General features: G+C 41.9%; 1 protein-coding gene across 1 annotated transcript in view; it reads left to right on the top strand.

The window, feature by feature from the left end:
* The first annotated feature begins 5,679 nt into the window (after positions 1 to 5,679).
* The window catches only part of c5 (complement component 5), a 32,792-nt gene continuing 17,454 nt past the window's right edge, over positions 5,680 to 21,017 (top strand). The window contains exon 1 of the mRNA XM_061979987.2: positions 5,680 to 5,844. Within this exon, the coding sequence (XP_061835971.2) occupies positions 5,777 to 5,844 (68 nt within the window). The 5' untranslated portion in view covers positions 5,680 to 5,776. The remainder of the gene's footprint in view (positions 5,845 to 21,017) is intronic.

The raw sequence follows: 21,017 nt of genomic DNA, 5'->3' as shown, positions 1-21,017 counted from the left end.
CGCCGCACGCTAACACGCCTCCACAAGCCCAGTTAGCACGAAAAGTGTTAGCCTAGCATGCTAGTGTTGTGAAGATGTCACGTGTGTATCCTAATAAGTATGACCTTTAACCTTTGCATGGCGAGCGCAGCATGTTAGCCCCCGAGCCAGCAGGGGGCGGGAGACCTCTGCAGGCCCTTAAAGATGACATCATGCAACACAAAGTTAGCAAATATGGAATTCATCATCTTTGCTAAGATATTGTTAGCAGGAGCTACTGAGTGAGTCTACACTGAGGCCCCCGGGACCCCTTAGACCCCCACTGGAACCCCCCAGGACCCCTTAGACCCCCACTGGATCCCCCCGGGACCCCTTAGACCTCCACTGGAGCCCCCCGGGACCCCTTAGACACCCACTGGAGCCCCCCAGGACCCCTTCGACCCCCACTGGAGCCCCCCGGGACCCCTTAGACCCCCACTGGAGTCCCACGGGACCCCTTAGACCCCCACTGGATCCCCCCTGGGACCCCTTAGACCCCCACTGGAGTCCCCTGGGACCCCTTAGACCCCCACTGGAGCCCCCCGGGACCCCTTAGACCCCCACTGAGGCCTCCGGGACCCCTTAGACCTTCACTGGAAGCCCCCCGGGACCCCTTAGACCCCCACTTGAGCCCGCCCGGGACCCCTTAGACCTCCACTGGAGCCCCTCGGGACCCCTTAGACCCCCACTGGATCCCCCCAGGACCCCTTAGACCTCCACTGGAGCCCCCCGGGACCCCTTAGACCCCCACTGGAGTCCCCCGGGTCCCCTTAGACCCCCACTTGAGCCCCCCGGGACCCCTTTGACCCCCACTAGAGCCCCCCAGGACCCCTTAGACCCCCACTGGAGCCCCTCGGGACCTCTTAGACCCCCATTGACTCCCTTTAAAACGGACATTTGTAAACCTCTTATTTTATTCCACTTTTCCCATGACAACCAAATGAATCCAAGCATTTCCCTTTGAGACAGGTGCACATCCTGTTACAGGTGCACATCCTGTTAAAGGTGCACATCCTGTTAAAGGTGCACATCCCGTTACAGGTGCACATCCTGTTACAGGTGCGCATCCTGTTACAGGTGCACATCCTGTTACAGGTGCACATCCTGTTACAGGTGCACATCCTGTTAAAGGTGCACATCCTGTTACAGGTGCACATCCTGTTACAGGTGCACATCCCGTTAAAGGTGCACATCCTGTTACAGGTGCACATCCTGTTAAAGGTGCACATCCCGTTACAGGTGCACATCCCGTTAAAGGTGCACATCCTGTTACAGGTGCACATCCTGTTAAAGGTGCACATCCTGTTAAAGGTGCACATCCCGTTACAGGTGCACATCCCGTTAAAGGTGCACATCCCGTTACAGGTGCACATCCTGTTACAGGTGCACATCCTGTTAAAGGTGCACATCCCGTTACAGGTGCACATCCTGTTAAAGGTGCACATCCTGTTAAAGGTGCACATCCCGTTACAGGTGCACATCCCGTTAAAGGTGCACATCCCGTTACAGGTGCACATCCTGTTACAGGTGCACATCCTGTTAAAGGTGCACATCCTGTTACAGGTGCACATCCTGTTAAAGGTGCACATCCCGTTACAGGTGCACATCCTGTTAAAGGTGCACATCCTGTTAAAGGTGCACATCCCGTTACAGGTGCACATCCTGTTACAGGTGCGCATCCTGTTACAGGTGCACATCTTGTTAAAGGTGCACATCCTGTTACAGGTGCGCATCCTGTTACAGGTGCACATCCTGTTACAGGTGCACATCCTGTTACAGGTGCACATCCTGTTACAGGTGCACATCCTGTTACAGGTGCACATCCTGTTACAGGTGCACATCCTGTTACAGGTGCACATCCTGTTAAAGGTGCACATCCCGTTACAGGTGCACATCCCGTTAAAGGTGCACATCCTGTTACAGGTGCACATCCTGTTAAAGGTGCACATCCTGTTACAGGTGCACATCCTGTTAAAGGTGCACATCCCGTTACAGGTGCACATCCCGTTAAAGGTGCACATCCTGTTACAGGTGCACATCCTGTTACAGGTACACATCCTGTTAAAGGTGCACATCCCGTTACAGGTGCACATCCTGTTAAAGGTGCACATCCTGTTACAGGTGCAATGGGACCTCTTGACCACTAGGTAGCGCCAAAGTACCACAAGGTACCAAAAGGTACCACATACACATGTCACACACACGTCAGTGCTTTGAAGGACTTCAGTGTAATAAAAAGATGTTGCTAGTGACGTCAGAGTTGTGTGTTCGTGGTTACACAAATGTTGTGAATATTGCAGTTGTGTTTTTCTCATAAAAAAATGGGGTTTTCTTTTTAAAAAACTTTATATATCGACATCTGAAGCAGTGATCCTCAAACTGTGGTGGTGGTACACAGGCTCCATCTAGTGGTGCACCAAAGAATGACTTGATTAAAGTACAGTGTTTTTTTTTCCCTGTGATGAGGTGGCGACTTGTCCAGGGTGTATCCCGCCTTCCGCCCGATTGTAGCTGAGATAGGCTCCAGCACCCCCCGCGACCCTGAAGGGTACAAAATGGATGGATGTTTTATTTTCCGACATTCAAACACAGTGTGACTGTTCAAATGTCATGTTACAGTGGCCAAACATGTGAAATATACTTGTTTTTAATGAACACTTGGGCCTACTACGCTACTGTACTTTAATCAAGTCATTATGGTGGTACTTAATGAATACGTAGGTCTACTACACTACTGTATTTTATTGTTGTCATTATGGTGGTACTTAATGAATACTTAGGTCTACTACACTACTGTATTTTAATGTTGTCATTATGGTGGTACTTAATGAATACTTAGGTCTACTACACTACTGTATTTAATGTTGTCATTATGGTGGTACTTAATGAATACTTAGGTCTACTACACTACTGTATTTAATGTTGTCATTATGGTGGTACTTAATGAATACTTAGGTCTACTACACTACTGTATTTAATGTTGTCATTATGGTGGTACTTGATGAATACTTAGGTCTACTACACTACTGTATTTAATGTTGTCATTATGGTGGTACTTAATGAATACTTAGGTCTACTACACTACTGTATTTAATGTTGTCATTATGGTGGTACTTAATGAATACTTAGGTCTACTACACTACTGTATTTAATGTTGTCATTATGGTGGTACTTAATGAATACTTAGGTCTACTACACTACTGTATTTAATGTTGTCATTATGGTGGTACTTGATGAATACTTAGGTCTACTACACTACTGTATTTAATGTTGTCATTATGGTGGTACTTAATGAATACTTAGGTCTACTACACTACTGTATTTAATGTTGTCATTATGGTGGTACTTAATGAATACTTAGGTCTACTACACTACTGTATTTAATGATGTCATTATGGTGGTACTTAATGAATACTTAGGTCTACTACACTACTGTATTTAATGTTGTCATTATGGTGGTACTTAATGAATACTTAGGTCTACTACACTACTGTATTTAATGTTGTCATCATGGTGGTACTTAATGAATACTTAGGTCTAGTATTTAATGTTGTCATTATGGTGGTACTTAATGAATACTTAGGTCTACTACATTACTGTATTTAATGTTGTCATTATGGTGGTACTTAATGAATACTTAGGTCTACTACACTACTGTATTTAATGTTGTCATCATGGTGGTACTTAATGAATACTTAGGTCTACTACACTACTGTATTTAATGTTGTCATTATGGTGGTACTTAATGAATACTTAGGTCTACTACACTACTGTATTTAATGTTGTCATCATGGTGGTACTTAATGAATACTTAAGTCTACTACACTACTGTATTTAATGTTGTCATTATGGTGGTACTTAATGAATACTTAGGTCTACTACACTACTGTATTTAATGATGTCATTATGGTGGTACTTAATGAATACTTAGGTCTACTACACTACTGTATTTAATGTTGTCATTATGGTGGTATTTAATGAATACTTGGGTCTACTACACTACTGTATTTAATGTTGTCATTATGGTGGTACTTAATGAATACTTAGGTCTACTACACTACTGTATTTAATGATGTCATTATGGTGGGACTTAATGAATACTTAGGTCTACTACACTACTGTATTTAATGTTGTCATTATGGTGGTACTTAATGAATACTTGGGTCTACTACACTACTGTATTTAATGATGTCATTATGGTGGTACTTAATGAATACTTAGGTCTACTACACTACTGTATTTAATGTTGTCATTATGGTGGTACTTAATGAATACTTAGGTCTACTACACTACTGTATTTTAATGTTGTCATTATGGTGGTACTTAATGAATACTTAGGTCTACTACACTACTGTATTTAATGATGTCATTATGGTGGTACTTAATGAATACTTAGGTCTACTACACTACTGTATTTAATGATGTCATTATGGTGGTACTTAATGAATACTTAGGTCTACTACACTACTGTATTTAATGATGTCATTATGGTGGTACTTAATGAATACTTAGGTCTACTACACTACTGTATTTAATGATGTCATTATGGTGGTACTTAATGAATACTTAGGTCTACTACACTACTGTATTTAATGATGTCATTATGGTGGTACTTAATGAATACTTAGGTCTACTACACTACTGTATTTAATGATGTCATTATGGTGGTACTTAATGAATACTTAGGTCTACTACACTACTGTATTTAATGATGTCATTATGGTGGTACTTAATGAATACTTAGGTCTACTACACTACTGTATTTAATGATGTCATTATGGTGGTACTTAATGATTACTTAGGTCTACTACACTACTGTATTTAATGTTGTCATTATGGTGGTACTTAATGAATACTTAGGTCTACTACACTACTGTATTTAATGATGTCATTATGGTGGTACTTAATGAATACTTAGGTCTACTACACTACTGTATTTAATGTTGTCATTATGGTGGTACTTAATGAATACTTAGGTCTACTACACTACTGTATTTAATGTTGTCATTATGGTGGTACTTAATGAATACTTAGGTCTACTACACTACTGTATTTAATGTTGTCATCATGGTGGTACTTAATGAATACTTAGGTCTACTACACTACTGTATTTAATGTTGTCATTATGGTGGTACTTAATGAATACTTAGGTCTATTATACTACTGTATTTAATGTTGTCATTATGGTGGTCCTTAATGAATACTTAGGCCTACTACACTACTGTATTTAATGTTGTCATTATGGTGGTATTTAATGAATACTTAGGTCTACTACACTACTGTATTTAATGTTGTCATTATGGTGGTACTTAATGAATACTTAGGTCTACTACACTACTGTATTTAATGATGTCATTATGGTGGTACTTAATGAATACTTAGGTCTACTACACTTCTGTATTTAATGATGTCATTATGGTGGTACTTAATGAATACTTAGGTCACCGTTTGTTCCGCCACCAGGGGGCGACATCACAGCTCCTATTGATTTTTAGGGGACAAGTCAACATGTTGTGCAACATCAGAAAACACTCACCTTTGGCACAACACACACACACACACACACACACACACACACACACACACACACACACACACACACACACACACACACACACGTGATGACTCAGCTCCTGTGGTCAAAAAGTCCAAAGCGTCAATCAAACAAGTCACTTTGTCGTCTGATGCGACGGCAGCTGGACAACACCCGGAGCTGAGCGTGCGTGTACAAGTGTGTGTGTGTGTGTGCGTGTCCAGGATGAGGGTGTGTGTGCTACTGTTGTGTGTGTGTTGTGTGTGTTGGAGGAGCGGCGCCCAGGACACAACGTGAGTCTTCATCGCCGCTCGTTAACGACCTCTGATCGTGATGACGTCATCCGGGTGTTGTTGGCATTATTATCATACGTTATTTGTGTTCTTGTCAGTCGCGTTGTTGTGCTGCCTCTGACCATGAGTTTAGTTGGCGCTGTGACGCAGCCCGTTACGCAAAACACTCGTGTCTAAAATCAACGCTGAAATCAGTTGCGATGTACGCCAACTAGTGGTGTGGAGGAGCCTCACACGCATTTCTGATCGCACCTTCAAGCAAAACAATTAGCCCAGTCTATCTCCAACAAGTCATTAGCTAGAGTACTCTTTAGTCCAAGTACCACTGTACTAATAATACCACTGTACTATTTATACCACTGTACTATTAGTCAGAGGTGTGGACTCGAGTCACATGACTTGGACTCGAGTCAGACTCGAGTCATGAATTTGATGACTTTAGACTGGACTTGACAAAATGTAAAAAGACTTGCAACTGGACTTCGACTTTAACATCAATGACTTGTGACTTCACTTGGACTTGAGCCTTTTGAATTGACATGACTTGACATGACTTGCTACTTTCCCCAAAACCCAAAGATGAAAAAGTTATTCGGGAGCGCTCCGTATTTTTCATTGTGTACTTGTCTATCAGCGTTGCGTGTGTCAGCTGGTGTGCTCTCAGTACAACAGCCAATCAAATTACATCTACTTTGTGTTCATCACACAGCATTCATCCAATCAAATTGCAGGACAACCAACGAAGAAGACATGTCCAAACCACACGCCAGTGAACAAAAAATGATACCTCAAATAATTTCGTTTGGGTATAAAAATTACGAGGTGGTCAACACAAAACGGTTTGCAGTATGCAACACATGCGGTTCCAAAATTACTGATGGAGAGGAAACAACTTCCAACTTCGTCCGGCATTTGAAGTTGCACAAAGAACGGTAAGTTTTGAATGTAAGATAACGTTTATTGGCTAAGTAACGTGACTTTTATTTGCTGTGTAGTTAAATCAGTGAGGCTGTAAACTCACTGCTAACGTTATAACGTTATTGCAAACACGGGAATCTGTTGCAGTTCACTACCTTATTCATACTTTTTGTTCAGTGATTTTTTTTAAGCAGGGTTACGTTAGTCAATATATCACACGTAACGTTAGACGGCGGTCAGCAGCACCGCGTATTTTAGACACCTAAAAAAAGACAAAAATAGTCAAATAAAGGTCAGTTAAAATGTATACTATATTATGAATATGTGTACCGTTTTAGCTGGCTTTCTGACATACTGTTGGTTGTTTACCTCAGTGGTCCCCAACCACCGGGCCGCGGCCCGGTACTGGTCCGTGGATCGATTGGTATCGGGCCGCACAAGAAATTTTTTTTTTTTTTCTTTTTTTAATTAAATCAACATAAAAAACACAAGATACACTCACAAGTAGTGCACCAACCCAAAACAACTCTCTCCCCCTTTTGTTCTGGGCATTGAACATGAAGACTCTTCCTTCACTGTTCCGAGTGGCCATGAGAGTCTTGGCAGTGCCTGCCTCCAGTGCTCCAGTGGAGCGAGTTTTCAGCCATGGTGGCATCATACTACGCCCCCATCGTGCACAAATGACTGACAGACTCTCGGCTAATTTGGTCTTTTGCAAATGCAATGCAGCATAGGGCCCTGACATATAAAAAGTACAACTTTTTTGTCATGTTCACGTATATGTCATGTTTTTTCAATGTTAACACTTTTGTACAAATAAGTACATTTGCACTTTATTTTTCAATGTGTTTGTTCTGTAAAGGAATGAGTTAATGTTTCAAATGACTGGTTAATAGTGCTATTATAAAGTGCAATGTCAGCACAATTTTCTTTCCTGCAATTTAAAATGCACTTGTTTTAATTAATAAATACAGCGTTTGAAAAGCATACACAATCTGTGTTAATATATTAGTCTGTGGTTAAAAGGACTCGAAACTCAAAATGCAGGACTTAGGACTTGACTTGAGACTTTCCAGTCTTGACTTTGGACTTGACTCGGGGCTTGCCTGTCTTGACTCGGGACTTGACTCGGACTTGAGGGCAAAGACTTGAGACTTACTTGTGACTTGCAAAACAATGACTTGGTCCCACCTCTGCTATTAGTAATACTGTACTCTTAGTACCACTGTACTATTAGTACCACTGTACTCTTTATACCACTGAACGACTGCAGAGAAAATGAAATAACATTTCTGCATGCAACAAAACGTTTTTAACTCCGAAAAAGACGTCGGGTTGAAGGTGAAATAAAATGCTTCATGTCTATTTAAGTCCTCTTTACAGTCATGAAAAACCAAAGCCAAACTTCAATGATCCACTGGCAGAGAACCAAAAGTCCTCTCTCTCTGTGACGTCATCCTTTTACTGGCGCCGTGCAGTCAGCTGCCAACCTGAATAATAAAATGTCTATTTCACTGAACTAGTAAAAAATGTGAATATATGCAAAATTATAGGAAATTAAAATATTTATCATACTTAGTCAATGTGATTTCTGCTCCTGAACCGCAGCGTCTCCACATGACGTCACCTTTATCTTCACACAGGATTGTATGACGTCACCCTTATCTTCACACAGGATTGTATGACGTCACCTTTATCTTCACACAGGATTGTATGACGTCACCTTTATCTTCACACAGGATTGTATGACGTCACCTTTATCTTCACACAGGAAGTTCATGTTGGAGAACACCTGCTCACATACATATGTGGATCCAAACATCGACAGGACTCCAAGTGCATACTTTTTCATGTTCACATAAAAGTCGGGGAGAGCGTTCCAAGGTTTTCAATATCACACCATTTGTGATTCTGCAGCAAGAACAGCTGAGAGAGAAAGAGAGAGAGAGAGAAAAGCTTGAGTCGGCTTACGGTACAGAAGACTATATTCCGGCGCGTGATGGCAGGTTGAGCAGGCTTATGAAGGCAGCTCCCTCATCATAGGCAGGTGCGCCGATTGCCGGTGAATGATTGCAGCTGGCAGACGGAGACGCGCACGGAGCGTCCCTGCATGTGCGCGGCCGTGGCCGTGTCCCGAGGCTTGACATTCAAAGCGCAAGGATGGCCGTGACATGCTGAGCCGCATCAGAGTGATCAAAGAGCCGCATTCGGCTCCGGAGCCGCAGGTTGCCGACCCCTGTCCTAGACCATATGGATGGTTTGGTGCTGGATTTTTTAGAATCGGTTGAAACATGTTGATGTAGTAATTGGCATTTTGGAATTTCTGGAATTTCAGGAAAACCAGGAATTTGTACCAAAAAAAAAAAAAGGAACATTTGTTGTCCCAACTAGGTGGAATGTTTTGAAGGGGGAATGGTCAAAAGCGGTTGAAATGTGGACTATGAAAACTTTCCAAGAAGAGGTGAAAATAGGGCTTTGGAAATCTGGGAATTCTGTGAATTCCTGGAATTTTACTGAACTTGGAAAATAGTAGCTTGATTGTCCAAGGTGAGTGTAGTGTGAGGATGGTGGAACGGTCAATTGTATGTTTCCCGTTTGTGGTCAATGGGGAGAAAATTCCGGGAAATTCTGGGAAAACCTATTTTGTGTTCAATTTATTAGGAGAGTAGTGTGGGTGGATGTTTGAAAGGTCAGAATCGGGTTAAAAAAACGGCACAACATTTTGGGCATTGTAGAACTATGAACATTCATTTGAATGGTAATTTCCTGGAAATTTGGGAAAAAACGGGAACGTCTGAAAATATTGATACTAGCACCATTGTCCTAGACCATATGAATGGTTTGGTGTTGGGATTTTTAGAATCGGTTGAAACATGTTGATGTAGTAATGGGCATTTTGGAATTCCTGGAATGTCAGGAAAACCGGGAATTTGTACCAAAAAAAAAAGGAACATTTGTTGTCCCAACTAGGTGGAATGTTTTGAAGGGGGAATGGTCAAAAGCGGTTGAAATGTGGACTATGAAAACTTTCCAAGAAGAGGTGAAAATAGGGCTTTGGAAATCTGGGAATTCCTGGAATTTTACTGAACTTGGAAAATAGTAGCTTGATTGTCCAAGGTCAGTGTAGTGTGAGGATGGTGGAACGGTCAATTGTATATTTCCCGTTTGTGGTCAATGGGGAGAAGATTCCGGGAAATTCTGGGAAAACCTTTTTTGTGTTCAATATATTAGGAGAGTAGTGTGGGTGGATGTTTGAAAGGTCAGAATCAGGTTAAAAAACGGCACAACATTTTGGGCATTGTAGAACTATCAACATTCATTTGAATGGGAATTTCCTGGAAATTTGGAAAAAAACGGGAACATCTGAAAATATTGATACTAGCACCATTGTCCTAGACCATATGAATGGTTTGGTGTTGGAATTGTTAGAATCGGTTGAAACATGTTGATGTAGTAATGGGCATTTTGGAATTCCTGGAATTTCAGGAAAACCGGGAATTTGTACCAAAAAAAAAAAAGGAACATTTGTTGTCCCAACTAGGTGGAATGTTTTGAAGGGGGAATGGTCAAAAGCGGTTGAAATGTGGACTATCAAAACTAACCAAGAAGAGGTGAAAATAGGGCTTTGGAAAACTGGGAATTCTGTGAATTCCTGGAATTTTACTGAACTTGGAAAATAGTAGCTTGATTGTCCAAGGTGAGTGTAGTGTGAGGATGGTGGAACGGTCAATTGTATATTTCCCGTTTGTGGTCAATGGGGAGAAAATTCCGGGAAATTCTGGGGAAACCTATTTTGTGTTCAATTTATTAGGAGAGTAGTGTGGGTGGATGTTTGAAAGGTCAGAATCGGGTTAAAAAACGGCACAACATTTTGGGCATTGTAGAACTATGAACATTCACTTGAATGGGAATTTCCTGGAAATTTGGGAAAAAACGGGAACGTCTGAAAATATTGATACTAGCACCATTGTCCTAGACCATATGAATGGTTTGGTGTTGGAATTGTTAGAATCGGTTGAAACATGTTGATGTAGTAATGGGCATTTTGGAATTCCTGGAATTTCAGGAAAACCGGGAATTTGTACCAAAAAAAAAAAAAGGAACATTTGTTGTCCCAACTAGGTGGAATGTTTTGAAGGGGGAATGGTCAAAAGCGGTTGAAATGTGGACTATCAAAACTAACCAAGAAGAGGTGAAAATAGGGCTTTGGAAAACTGGGAATTCTGTGAATTCATGGAATTTTACTGAACTTGGAAAATAGTAGCTTGATTGTCCAAGGTGAGTGTAGTGTGAGGATGGTGGAACGGTCAATTGTATATTTCCCGTTTGTGGTCAATGGGGAGAAAATTCCGGGAAATTCTGGGGAAACCTATTTTGTGTTCAATTTATTAGGAGAGTAGTGTGGGTGGATGTTTGAAAGGTCAGAATCGGGTTAAAAAACGGCACAACATTTTGGGCATTGTAGAACTATGAACATTCACTTGAATGGGAATTTCCTGGAAATTTGGGAAAAAACGGGAACGTCTGAAAATATTGATACTAGCACCATTGTCCTAGACCATATGAATGGTTTGGTGTTGGAATTGTTAGAATCGGTTGAAACATGTTGATGTAGTAATTGGCATTTAGGAATTTCTGGAATTTCAGGAAAACCGGGAATTTGTACCAAAAAAAAAAGGAACATTTGTTGTCCCAACTAGGAGGAATGTTTTGAAGGGGGAATGGTCAAAAGCGGTTGAAATGTGGACTATGAAAACTTTCCAAGAAGAGGTGAAAATAGGGCTTTGGAAAACTGGGAATTCTGCGAATTCCTGGAATTTTACTGAACTTGGAAAATAGTAGCTTGATTGTCCAAGGTGAGTGTAGTGTGAGGATGGTGGAACGGTCAATTGTATATTTCCCGTTTGTGGTCAATGGGGAGAAAATTCCGGGAAATTCTGGGGAAACCTATTTTGTGTTCAATATATTAGGAGAGTAGTGTGGGTGGATGTTTGAAAGGTCAGAATCGGGTTAAAAAACGGGACAACATTTTGGGCATTGTAGAACAATGAACATTCATTTGAATGGGAATTTCCTGGAAATTTGGGAAAAAACGGGAACGTCTGAAAATATTGATACTAGCACCATTGTCCTAGACCATATGAATGGTTTGGTGTTGGAATTGTTAGAATCGGTTGAAACATGTTGATGTAGTAATGGGCATTTAGGAATTTCTGGAATTTCCGGAAAACCGGGAATTTGTACCAAAAAAAAAGGAACATTTGTTGTCCCAACTAGGTGGAATGTTTTGAAGGGGGAATGGTCAAAAGCGGTTGAAATGTGGACTATGAAAACTTTCCAAGAAGAGGTGAAAATAGGCCTTTGGAAATCTGGGAATTCCTGGAATTTTACTGAACTTGGAAAATAGTAGCTTGATTGTCCAAGGTGAGTGTAGTGTGAGGATGGTGGAACGGTCAATTGTATATTTCCCGTTTGTGGTCAATGGGGAGAAGATTCCGGGAAATTCTGGGAAAACCTTTTTTGTGTTCAATATATTAGGAGAGTAGTGTGGGTGGATGTTTGAAAGGTCAGAATCAGGTCAAAAAACGGCACAACATTTTGGGCATTGTAGAACTATCAACATTCATTTGAATGGGAATTTCCTGGAAATTTGGGAAAAAACGGGAACGTCTGAAAATATTGATACTAGCACCATTGTCCTAGACCATATGAATGGTTTGGTGTTGGAATTGTTAGAATCGGTTGAAACATGTTGATGTAGTAATGGGCATTTTGGAATTCCTGGAATTTCAGGAAAACCGGGAATTTATACCAAAAAAAAAGGAACATTTGTTGTCCCAACTAGGAGGAATGTTTTGAAGGGGGAATGGTCAAAAGCGGTTGAAATGTGGACTATGAAAACTTTCCAAGAAGAGGTGAAATAGGGCTTTGGAAAACTGGGAATTCTGCGAATTCCTGGAATTTTACTGAACTTGGAAAATAGTAGCTTGATTGTCCAAGGTGAGTGTAGTGTGAGGATGGTGGAACGGTTCAGATCTGTTGAAAATGTGGGATAAGCAGTCAATTGTATATTTCCCATTCATTTTCAATGGAGAGAAAATGCCGGGAAATTCTGGGAAAACCTGTTTTGCGTTCAACATATTAGAAGAGTAGTGTAGGTGGAAGGTTGAAAGGTCGGAATCGGGTAAAAAAAATCGGCGCACAATTTGAGAATTTTGGGCATTGTACTGTAGAACTATTCATTTGAAAAGGAATTTCCTAGAAATTTTTGGGAGAAACCGGGAATTTTAGAAAATATTGATACTAGCACCATTGTCCTAGACCATATGAATGGGTTGGTGTTGGAATTGTTAGAATCGGGTAAAAATATTGATGTAGTAACAGTTTTAATTGAGAATGGGTACTTCGGAATTTCGAGAATTTTTGGGAATTTCTGGAAAACTGGGAATTTGTACGAATAAAAAAATGGAACAATTTGTTGTCTCAACTAAGAGGAAATATTTTGAAGGTGGAATGGCCAAAAACGGTGAAAAATGTGTACTGTGAAAACTTTCCAGGAAGAGGTGAAAATAGGGCTTTGGAAAACCGGGAGTTCTGTGAATTCCTGGAATTTTTCTGAACTTGGTGATTAGATTGTCCAAGGTGAGTGGAGTGTGTAGATGGTGGAACGGTTCAGATCTGTTGAGAAATGTGGGCTAAGCAGTCGATTGTATATTTCCCGTTTGTGGTCAATGGGGAGAAAATGCCGGGAAATTCTGGGAAAACCTGTTTTGCGTTCAATATATGTGAAGAGTAATGTGGGTGGGTGGTTGAAAGGTAATTTTGGAATTCCTGGAAAACTGGGGGGGAAAAGGGTTAGGGTTAGGGTTAGGGTTAGGGTTGGGGTTGGGGTTAAGGTTAAGGTTAGGGAACCCTAACCTTAACCCTGAAGGTGGAATGGTCAAAAGCTGTTGAAAAATGTGTACTGTGAAAACTTTCCAGGAAGAGGTGAAAATGGGGCTTTGGAAAACCGGGAGCTCTGTGAATTCCTGGAATTTTTCTGAACTTGGTGATTAGATTGTCCAAGGTGAGTGTAGTGTGTAGATGGTGGAACGGCTCAGATCTGTTGAGAAATGTGGGCTAAGCAGTCGATTGTATATTTCCCGTTTGTGGTCAATGGGGAGAAAATTCTGGGAAATTCTGGGAAAACCTGTTTTGCGTTCAATATATGTGAAGAGTAATGTGGGTGGAAGGTTGAAAGGTCGGAATCGGGTAAAAAAATCGGCGCACAATTTGAGAATTTTGGGCATTGTACTGTAGAACTATTCATTTGAATAGGAATTTCCTAGAAATTTTTGGGAGAAACAGGGAATTTTAGAAAATATTGATACTAGCACCATTGTCCTAGACCATATGAACGGTTTGGTGTTGGAATTGTTAGAATCGAGTAAAAATATTGATGTAGTAACAGTTTTAATTGAGAATGGGTATTTCGGAATTTCGGAATTTTGAGAATTTTTGGGAAGTTCTGGAAAACTGGGAATTTGTACGGATAAAAAAATGGAACAATTTGTTGTCTCAACTAAGAGGAAATATTTTGAAGGTGGAATGGCCAAAAACGGTGAAAAATGTGGACTGTGAAAACTTTCCAGGAAGAGGTGAAAATGGGGCTTTGGAAAACCGGGAGCTCTGTGAATTCCTGGAATTTTTCTGAACTTGGTGATTAGATTGTCCAAGGTGAGTGGAGTGTGTAGATGGTGGAACGCTTCAGATCTGTTGAGAAATGTGGGCTAAGCAGTCGATTGTATATTTCCCGTTTGTGGTCAATGGGGAGAAAATGCCGGGAAATTCTGGGAAAACCTGTTTTGCGTTCAATATATGTGAAGAGTAATGTGGGTGGATGGTTGAAAGGTCATTTTGGAATCCTGGGAAACTGGGAATTTGTACCCAAAAAAAAGGTTAGGGTTAGGGTTAGGGTAATTTTGGAATTCCTGGAAAACTGGGGAAAAAAAGGGTTAGGGTTAGGGTTAGGGTTAGGGTTGGGGTTGGGGTTAGGGTTAAGGTTAAGGTTTGGGAACCCTAACCTTAACCCTGAAGGTGGAATGGTCAAAAGCTGTTGAAAAATGTGGACTGTGAAAACTTTCCAGGAAGAGGTGAAAATAGGGTTTTGGAAAACCGGGAGTTCTGTGAATTCCTGGAATTTTTCCAAACTTGGTGATTAGATTGTCCAAGGTGAGTGGAGTGTGTAGATGGTGGAACGGCTCAGATCTGTTGAGAAATGTGGGCTAAGCAGTCGATTGTATATTTCCCGTTTGTGATCAATGGGGAGAAAATGCCGGGAAATTCTGGGAAAACCTGTTTTGCGTTCAATATATGTGAAGAGTAATGTGGGTGGATGGTTGAAAGGTCATTTTGGAATTCCTGGAAAACTGGGAATTTGTACCAAAAAAAAGGGTTAGGGTTAGGGTTGGGGTTGGGGTTAGGGTTAAGGTTAAGGTTAGGGAACCCTAACCTTAACCCTGAAGGTGGAATGGTCAAAAGCTGTTGAAAAATGTGGACTGTGAAAACTTTCCAGGAAGAGGTGAAAATAGGGCTTTGGAAAACCAGGAGTTCTGTGAATTCCTGGAATTTTTCTGAACTTGGTGATTAGATTGTCCAAGGTGAGTGGAGTGTGTAGATGGTGGAACGGCTCAGATCTGTTGAGAAATGTGGGCTAAGCAGTCGATTGTATATTTCCCGTTTGTGGTCAATGGGGAGAAAATGCCGGGAAATTCTGGGAAAACCTGTTTTGCATTCAATATATGTGAAGAGTAATGTGAGTGGATGGTTGAAAGGTCATTTTGGAATTCCTGGAAAACTGGGAATTTGTACCAAAAAAAAGGGTTAGGGTTAGGGTTGGGGTTGGGGTTAGGGTTAAGGTTAAGGTTAGGGAACCCTAACCTTAACCCTGAAGGTGGAATGGTCAAAAGCTGTTGAAAAATGTGGACTGTGAAAACTTTCCAGGAAGAGGTGAAAATAGGGCTTTGGAAAACCAGGAGTTCTGTGAATTCCTGGAATTTTTCTGAACTTGGTGATTAGATTGTCCAAGGTGAGTGGAGTGTGTAGATGGTGGAACGGCTCAGATCTGTTGAGAAATGTGGGCTAAGCAGTCGATTGTATATTTCCCGTTTGTGGTCAATGGGGAGAAAATGCCGGGAAATTCTGGGAAAACCTGTTTTGCATTCAATATATGTGAAGAGTAATGTGAGTGGATGGTTGAAAGGTCATTTTGGAATTCCTGGAAAACTGGGAATTTGTACCAAAAAAAAGGGTTAGGGTTAGGGTTAGGGTTGGGGTTGGGGTTAGGGTTAGGGAACCCTGAAGGTGGAATGGTCAAAAGCTGTTGAAAAATGTGGACTGTGAAAACTTTCCAGGAAGAGGTGAAAATAGGGCTTTGGAAAACCGCGAGTTCTGTGAATTCCTGGAATGTTTCTGAACTTGGTGGTTAGATTGTCCAAAGTGTGTGGATGGTGGAACGCTTCCAATCGGTTGAGAAAAACGGGAGTTTTGCAAGTTCCATTCATTTTCAATGGGAGAAATGTCCTGGAAAAGCGGGAATATCTGGGTACTGTTGCGTTTTGGACCAGTTGTTCCTCCCAGGGAATTCAAGTCACAATTCGCTCCCAAGTTCTTTCCGACACTTAAAGCTGAGTTGAAAAACCACCAGAGACAGAATAGGTATTTTGTTGTATATTCTCAAAGCTTTGCCAATATACATTGATTGAGACCAGTCTAACCCTAGAACATTCTATTGCGCCTCCCAAAATGGTCTGTCTTCCCGATCCCACCACCCTCTCTCTCGTCCCATCTCTATAGACAAAACAAATGCTAGTCAAAACACATTCCAAAGAACTCAAGGTTAACACACACAGTATACTTGCTGACAGAGCAGCAAGAGAAGAAATGGAAAACACGAGCTGTTTTCAAATATGACTATGAAATAAAAGAAGTACAACTTAAATTCGGATATATGTAAATATCTGCCTCCGACAGTACTCAACGGATTATTCTTTAAATATTTTTTGGGGAGCTCACGAGTCCCGGTCGAGCCGAATGTTTTAAAACCGGAACGGTTCCGATCAGATGCAAAGTGTACTAAAATAATAGACAAATAGGAATAATAAGAAATAGATTAGACTCTTCATTTATTGGAACGTCTGTTCGAAGGAGGACAAGAATCCCAAACATCATTTTATTCAGCAAAACGCTTTATTTTGGGCCGGAACTACACCAGTCAAAAACTTCTACGCGGCTACTAATGACTAAATATGGGCCTGTCCCTTACGTCATCGTGATGCGTTCAATGTGGTTTTGTAAGATGAGAGTGGGACATTTGAACAGCCTGATTACAGAAAAGTTCAATATTCACATATCTGTTTGTTTCCGTAGCAAAATAAAACAAAAGACACAATAAAAGCTGACAACAACAAAGTAAAAAAGATTATTTTACGACCACATCACACCGGTTCTCAAATCCCTTCACTGGCTTCCTGTTCCACTCAGGGTTGAATACAAAGTCTCCCTACTAACTCACCAGTGCCTCCATGGAAATGCCGCCCTCTACCTCAAAGAACTGCTCACCCCCAAATCCTCCACAAGACACCAGGCTAACCTCCTCCAACCTCCGAGGACAACGCTACAAACTATGGGAGACCGGGCTTTCTGCTTCGCCGCTCCCAGTCTGTGGAACGTTCTCCCTGACCACCTGAGGGTACCACAGACTGTGGATGCTTTTATATCTAAAAAAAGGCTTTTTTAAAAAAGCCTTTTTTTAGATATACAGGTAAAAGCCAGTAAATTAGAATATTTTGAAAAACTTGATTCATTTCAGTAATTGCATTCAAAAGGTGTAACTTGTACATTATATTTATTCATTGCACACAGACTGATGCATTCAAATGTTTATTTCATTTAATTTTGATGATTTGAAGTGGCAACAAATGAAAATCCAAAATTCCGTGTGTCACAAAATTAGAATATTACTTAAGGCTAATACAAAAAAGGGATTTTTAGAAATGTTGGCCAACTGAAAAGTATGAAAATGAAAAATATGAGCATGTACAATACTCAATACTTGGTTGGAGCTCCTTTTGCCTCAATTACTGCGTTAATGCGGCGTGGCATGGAGTCGATGAGTTTCTGGCACTGCTCAGGTGTTATGAGAGCCCAGGTTGCTCTGATAGTGGCCTTCAACTCTTCTGCGTTTTTGGGTCTGGCATTCTGCATCTTCCTTTTCACAATACCCCACAGATTTTCTATGGGGCTAAGGTCAGGGGAGTTGGCGGGCCAATTTAGAACAGAAATACCATGGTCCGTAAACCAGGCACGGGTAGATGTTGCGCTGTGTGCAGGCGCCAAGACCTGTTGGAACTTGAAATCTCCATCTCCATAGAGCAGGTCAGCAGCAGGAAGCATGAAGTGCTCTAAAACTTGCTGGTAGACGGCTGCGTTGACCCTGGATCTCAGGAAACAGAGTGGACCGACACCAGCAGATGACATGGCACCCCAAACCATCACCCAACCATGCAAATTTTGCATTTCCTTTGGAAATCGAGGTCCCAGAGTCTGGAGGAAGACAGGAGAGGCACAGGATCCACGTTGCCTGAAGTCTAGTGTAAAGTTTCCACCATCAGTGATGGCTTGGGGTGCCATGTCATCTGCTGGTGTCGGTCCACTCTGTTTCCAGATTGGTTAGGGCCGGGCCTGATGAAGGGGTTAGAGGGGCCCACATGGATGTTCTTGCGAGGGCCCACAATTCCAAGCCACGCCCTGGATGCGCGTGCACAGTACTTAGTGTACCGTATTTTCCGCACTATAAGGCGCACCTAAAAACCACAATTTTTCTCAAAAGATGACAGTGCGCCTTATAACCCGGTGCGCTTTATTACGATTAATTTTCATAAAGTTTCGATCTCGCAACTTCGGTAAACAGCCGCCATCTTTTTTCCCGGTAGAACAGGAAGTGCTTCTTCTTCTACGCAAGCAACCGCCAAGGTAAGCACCCGCCCCCATAGAACAGGAAGCGCTACCTACCGCCCGCCCCCGGAAGAAAAAGAAGCGCGCGGATATTTCGTTTCATTTCCTTTGTTTGTCTACATCTGTAAAGACCAGACTACAAAATGGCTCCTACTAAACGACACGCTTATAACGCAGAATTTAAACTTAAGGCAATAAGTCATGCCGAAGAACACGGAAATAGAGCAGCAGCAAGAGAATATAACATCAATGAATCAATGGTGCGTAGGTGGAGGAAGCAAGAAGATGACCTGCGCCAGGTAAAGAAGACAAAACAGAGCTTCCGAGGGAACAAAGCACGATGGCAACAGTTGGAGGACGAACTCGAACAGTGGGTTGTTGAGCAGAGAGCAGCAAGCAGAAGTGTCAGCACCATCACTATTCGAATGAAGGCAACAACGCTAGCAAGCGAACTTCACCTGGATGATTTTAAAGGTGGTGCTTCTTGGTGTTTTCGGTTTATGAAAAGACGCAATCTCTCCATCCGCACACGGACCACTATTTCACAGCAACTGCCTAAAGACTTTAAAGAAAAGCTGGCTACTTTCCGTGCATATTGTAAAAAGAAGATAGCGGAAAAAAAGATCCGGCCAGAGAACATTATCAACATGGACGAGGTTCCACTGACTTTTGATATTCCTGTGAACCGCACTGTTGATATAACGGGAGCACGTACGGTGAATATTCGCACCACTGGGAATGAAAAGTCGTCCTTCACGGTGGTTCTAGCTTGCCATGCTAATGGCCAGAAACTTCCTCCCATGGTCATATTCAAAAGGAAGACCTTGCCAAAAGAGACCTTTCCAGCCGGCGTCATCATAAAAGCTAACTCGAAGGGATGGATGGATGAAGAAAAGATGAGCGAGTGGTTAAGGGAAGTTTACGCGAAGCGGCCGGGTGGCTTTTTTCACGCTGCTCCGTCCATGTTGATATATGACTCTATGCGCGCCCACATCACAGATGGTGTCAAAAAACAAGTGAAGCACACAAATACAACACTCGCCGTCATTCCGGGTGGATTAACCAAAGAACTCCAACCGCTGGATATTGGTGTCAACAGGGCATTCAAATCACGACTGCGAACTGCGTGGGAAAAATGGATGACCGAAGGCGAACACACCTTCACTAAGACGGGCAGACAACGCCGGACAACATACGCCAACATCTGCCAGTGGATTGTAAATGCCTGGGCAGATATTTCTGTCACAACTGTGGTCCGAGCTTTCCGGAAGGCAGGATTCACAGAACTGCTGCACAACAACAGCGACACTGAATCCGATGATTTCGAAGAGACGGAGCCCGCCATTTTGGAAGCCACGCTAGCGCAACTTTTCAATTCGGACACCGAAGACGAAGAATTCGAAGGATTTACCGGTACGAATGAAGAATAACTTCAGAAAGTGAGCGCTATGTTTATTTTGTGTGTTGTGTGTTGTGACATTAACGTTCGAGCAACATTACCGGTATGTTGCTATTGCTCTACACCATTTTGAATTTTACTATGTTTGTGATTGCACATTTGTACATTTTGGGACAGAGTTGTTAGAACGCTGGTTTTCAATATATTATTAAAGTTTGACTGAACTATCTGACTGTTTTTTTGACATTCACTTTAGCGCAGCGTTTTTTTGACATTCACTTTAGCGCAGCGTAGGCGCGGCTTATAGTCCGGGGCGGCTTATTGGTGGACAAAATTATGAAATATGTAATTCATAGAAGGTGCGGCTAATAATCCGGTGCGCCTTATAGTGCGGAAAATACGGTAGTCCATGTTGGTGTGCGCGCCAACACTGCCCTCATGTGGCTGCTGTCCGTCACGACACGTTGAGAGAGCCCTTGTGGAAAAACTGCACTTCTCTTTCAGTCTTCTGGATCTCATGTCCGCAGACTTGTTATGACAGATACAAGTCACAGTAGTAGTGATGTCATACCTAACAGGGCTGTCCAAGATGTGGCCCATGGCCATTTTCGGCCCGCAGCTCATTTTGTATTGGTCCACGACACTTTCTACGGACAAAATAAGCACATTTTGTTTCCTCCAAAAAAGTGACCCAAAAACCAAAATTGTCTTCTACATGGTGTTTGACGAACATACCCACACATTTTGAGTGCGCTAAAGCCAGAGTGTAATAATGATACTAATAAAGAATCACTGATTAAATTACATTGCATTGGTTTTTGTTACGTTTCGGTGTATGTATGGACCCCAGGATGTAGAGATG

This window comes from Nerophis lumbriciformis, linkage group LG20 (assembly GCF_033978685.3).
Source record: "Nerophis lumbriciformis linkage group LG20, RoL_Nlum_v2.1, whole genome shotgun sequence".
Classification (NCBI taxonomy): domain Eukaryota; kingdom Metazoa; phylum Chordata; class Actinopteri; order Syngnathiformes; family Syngnathidae; genus Nerophis; species Nerophis lumbriciformis.
Note: the sequence above shows the minus strand (reverse complement) of the source record. Positions and strands in the feature narration are given on the sequence as shown.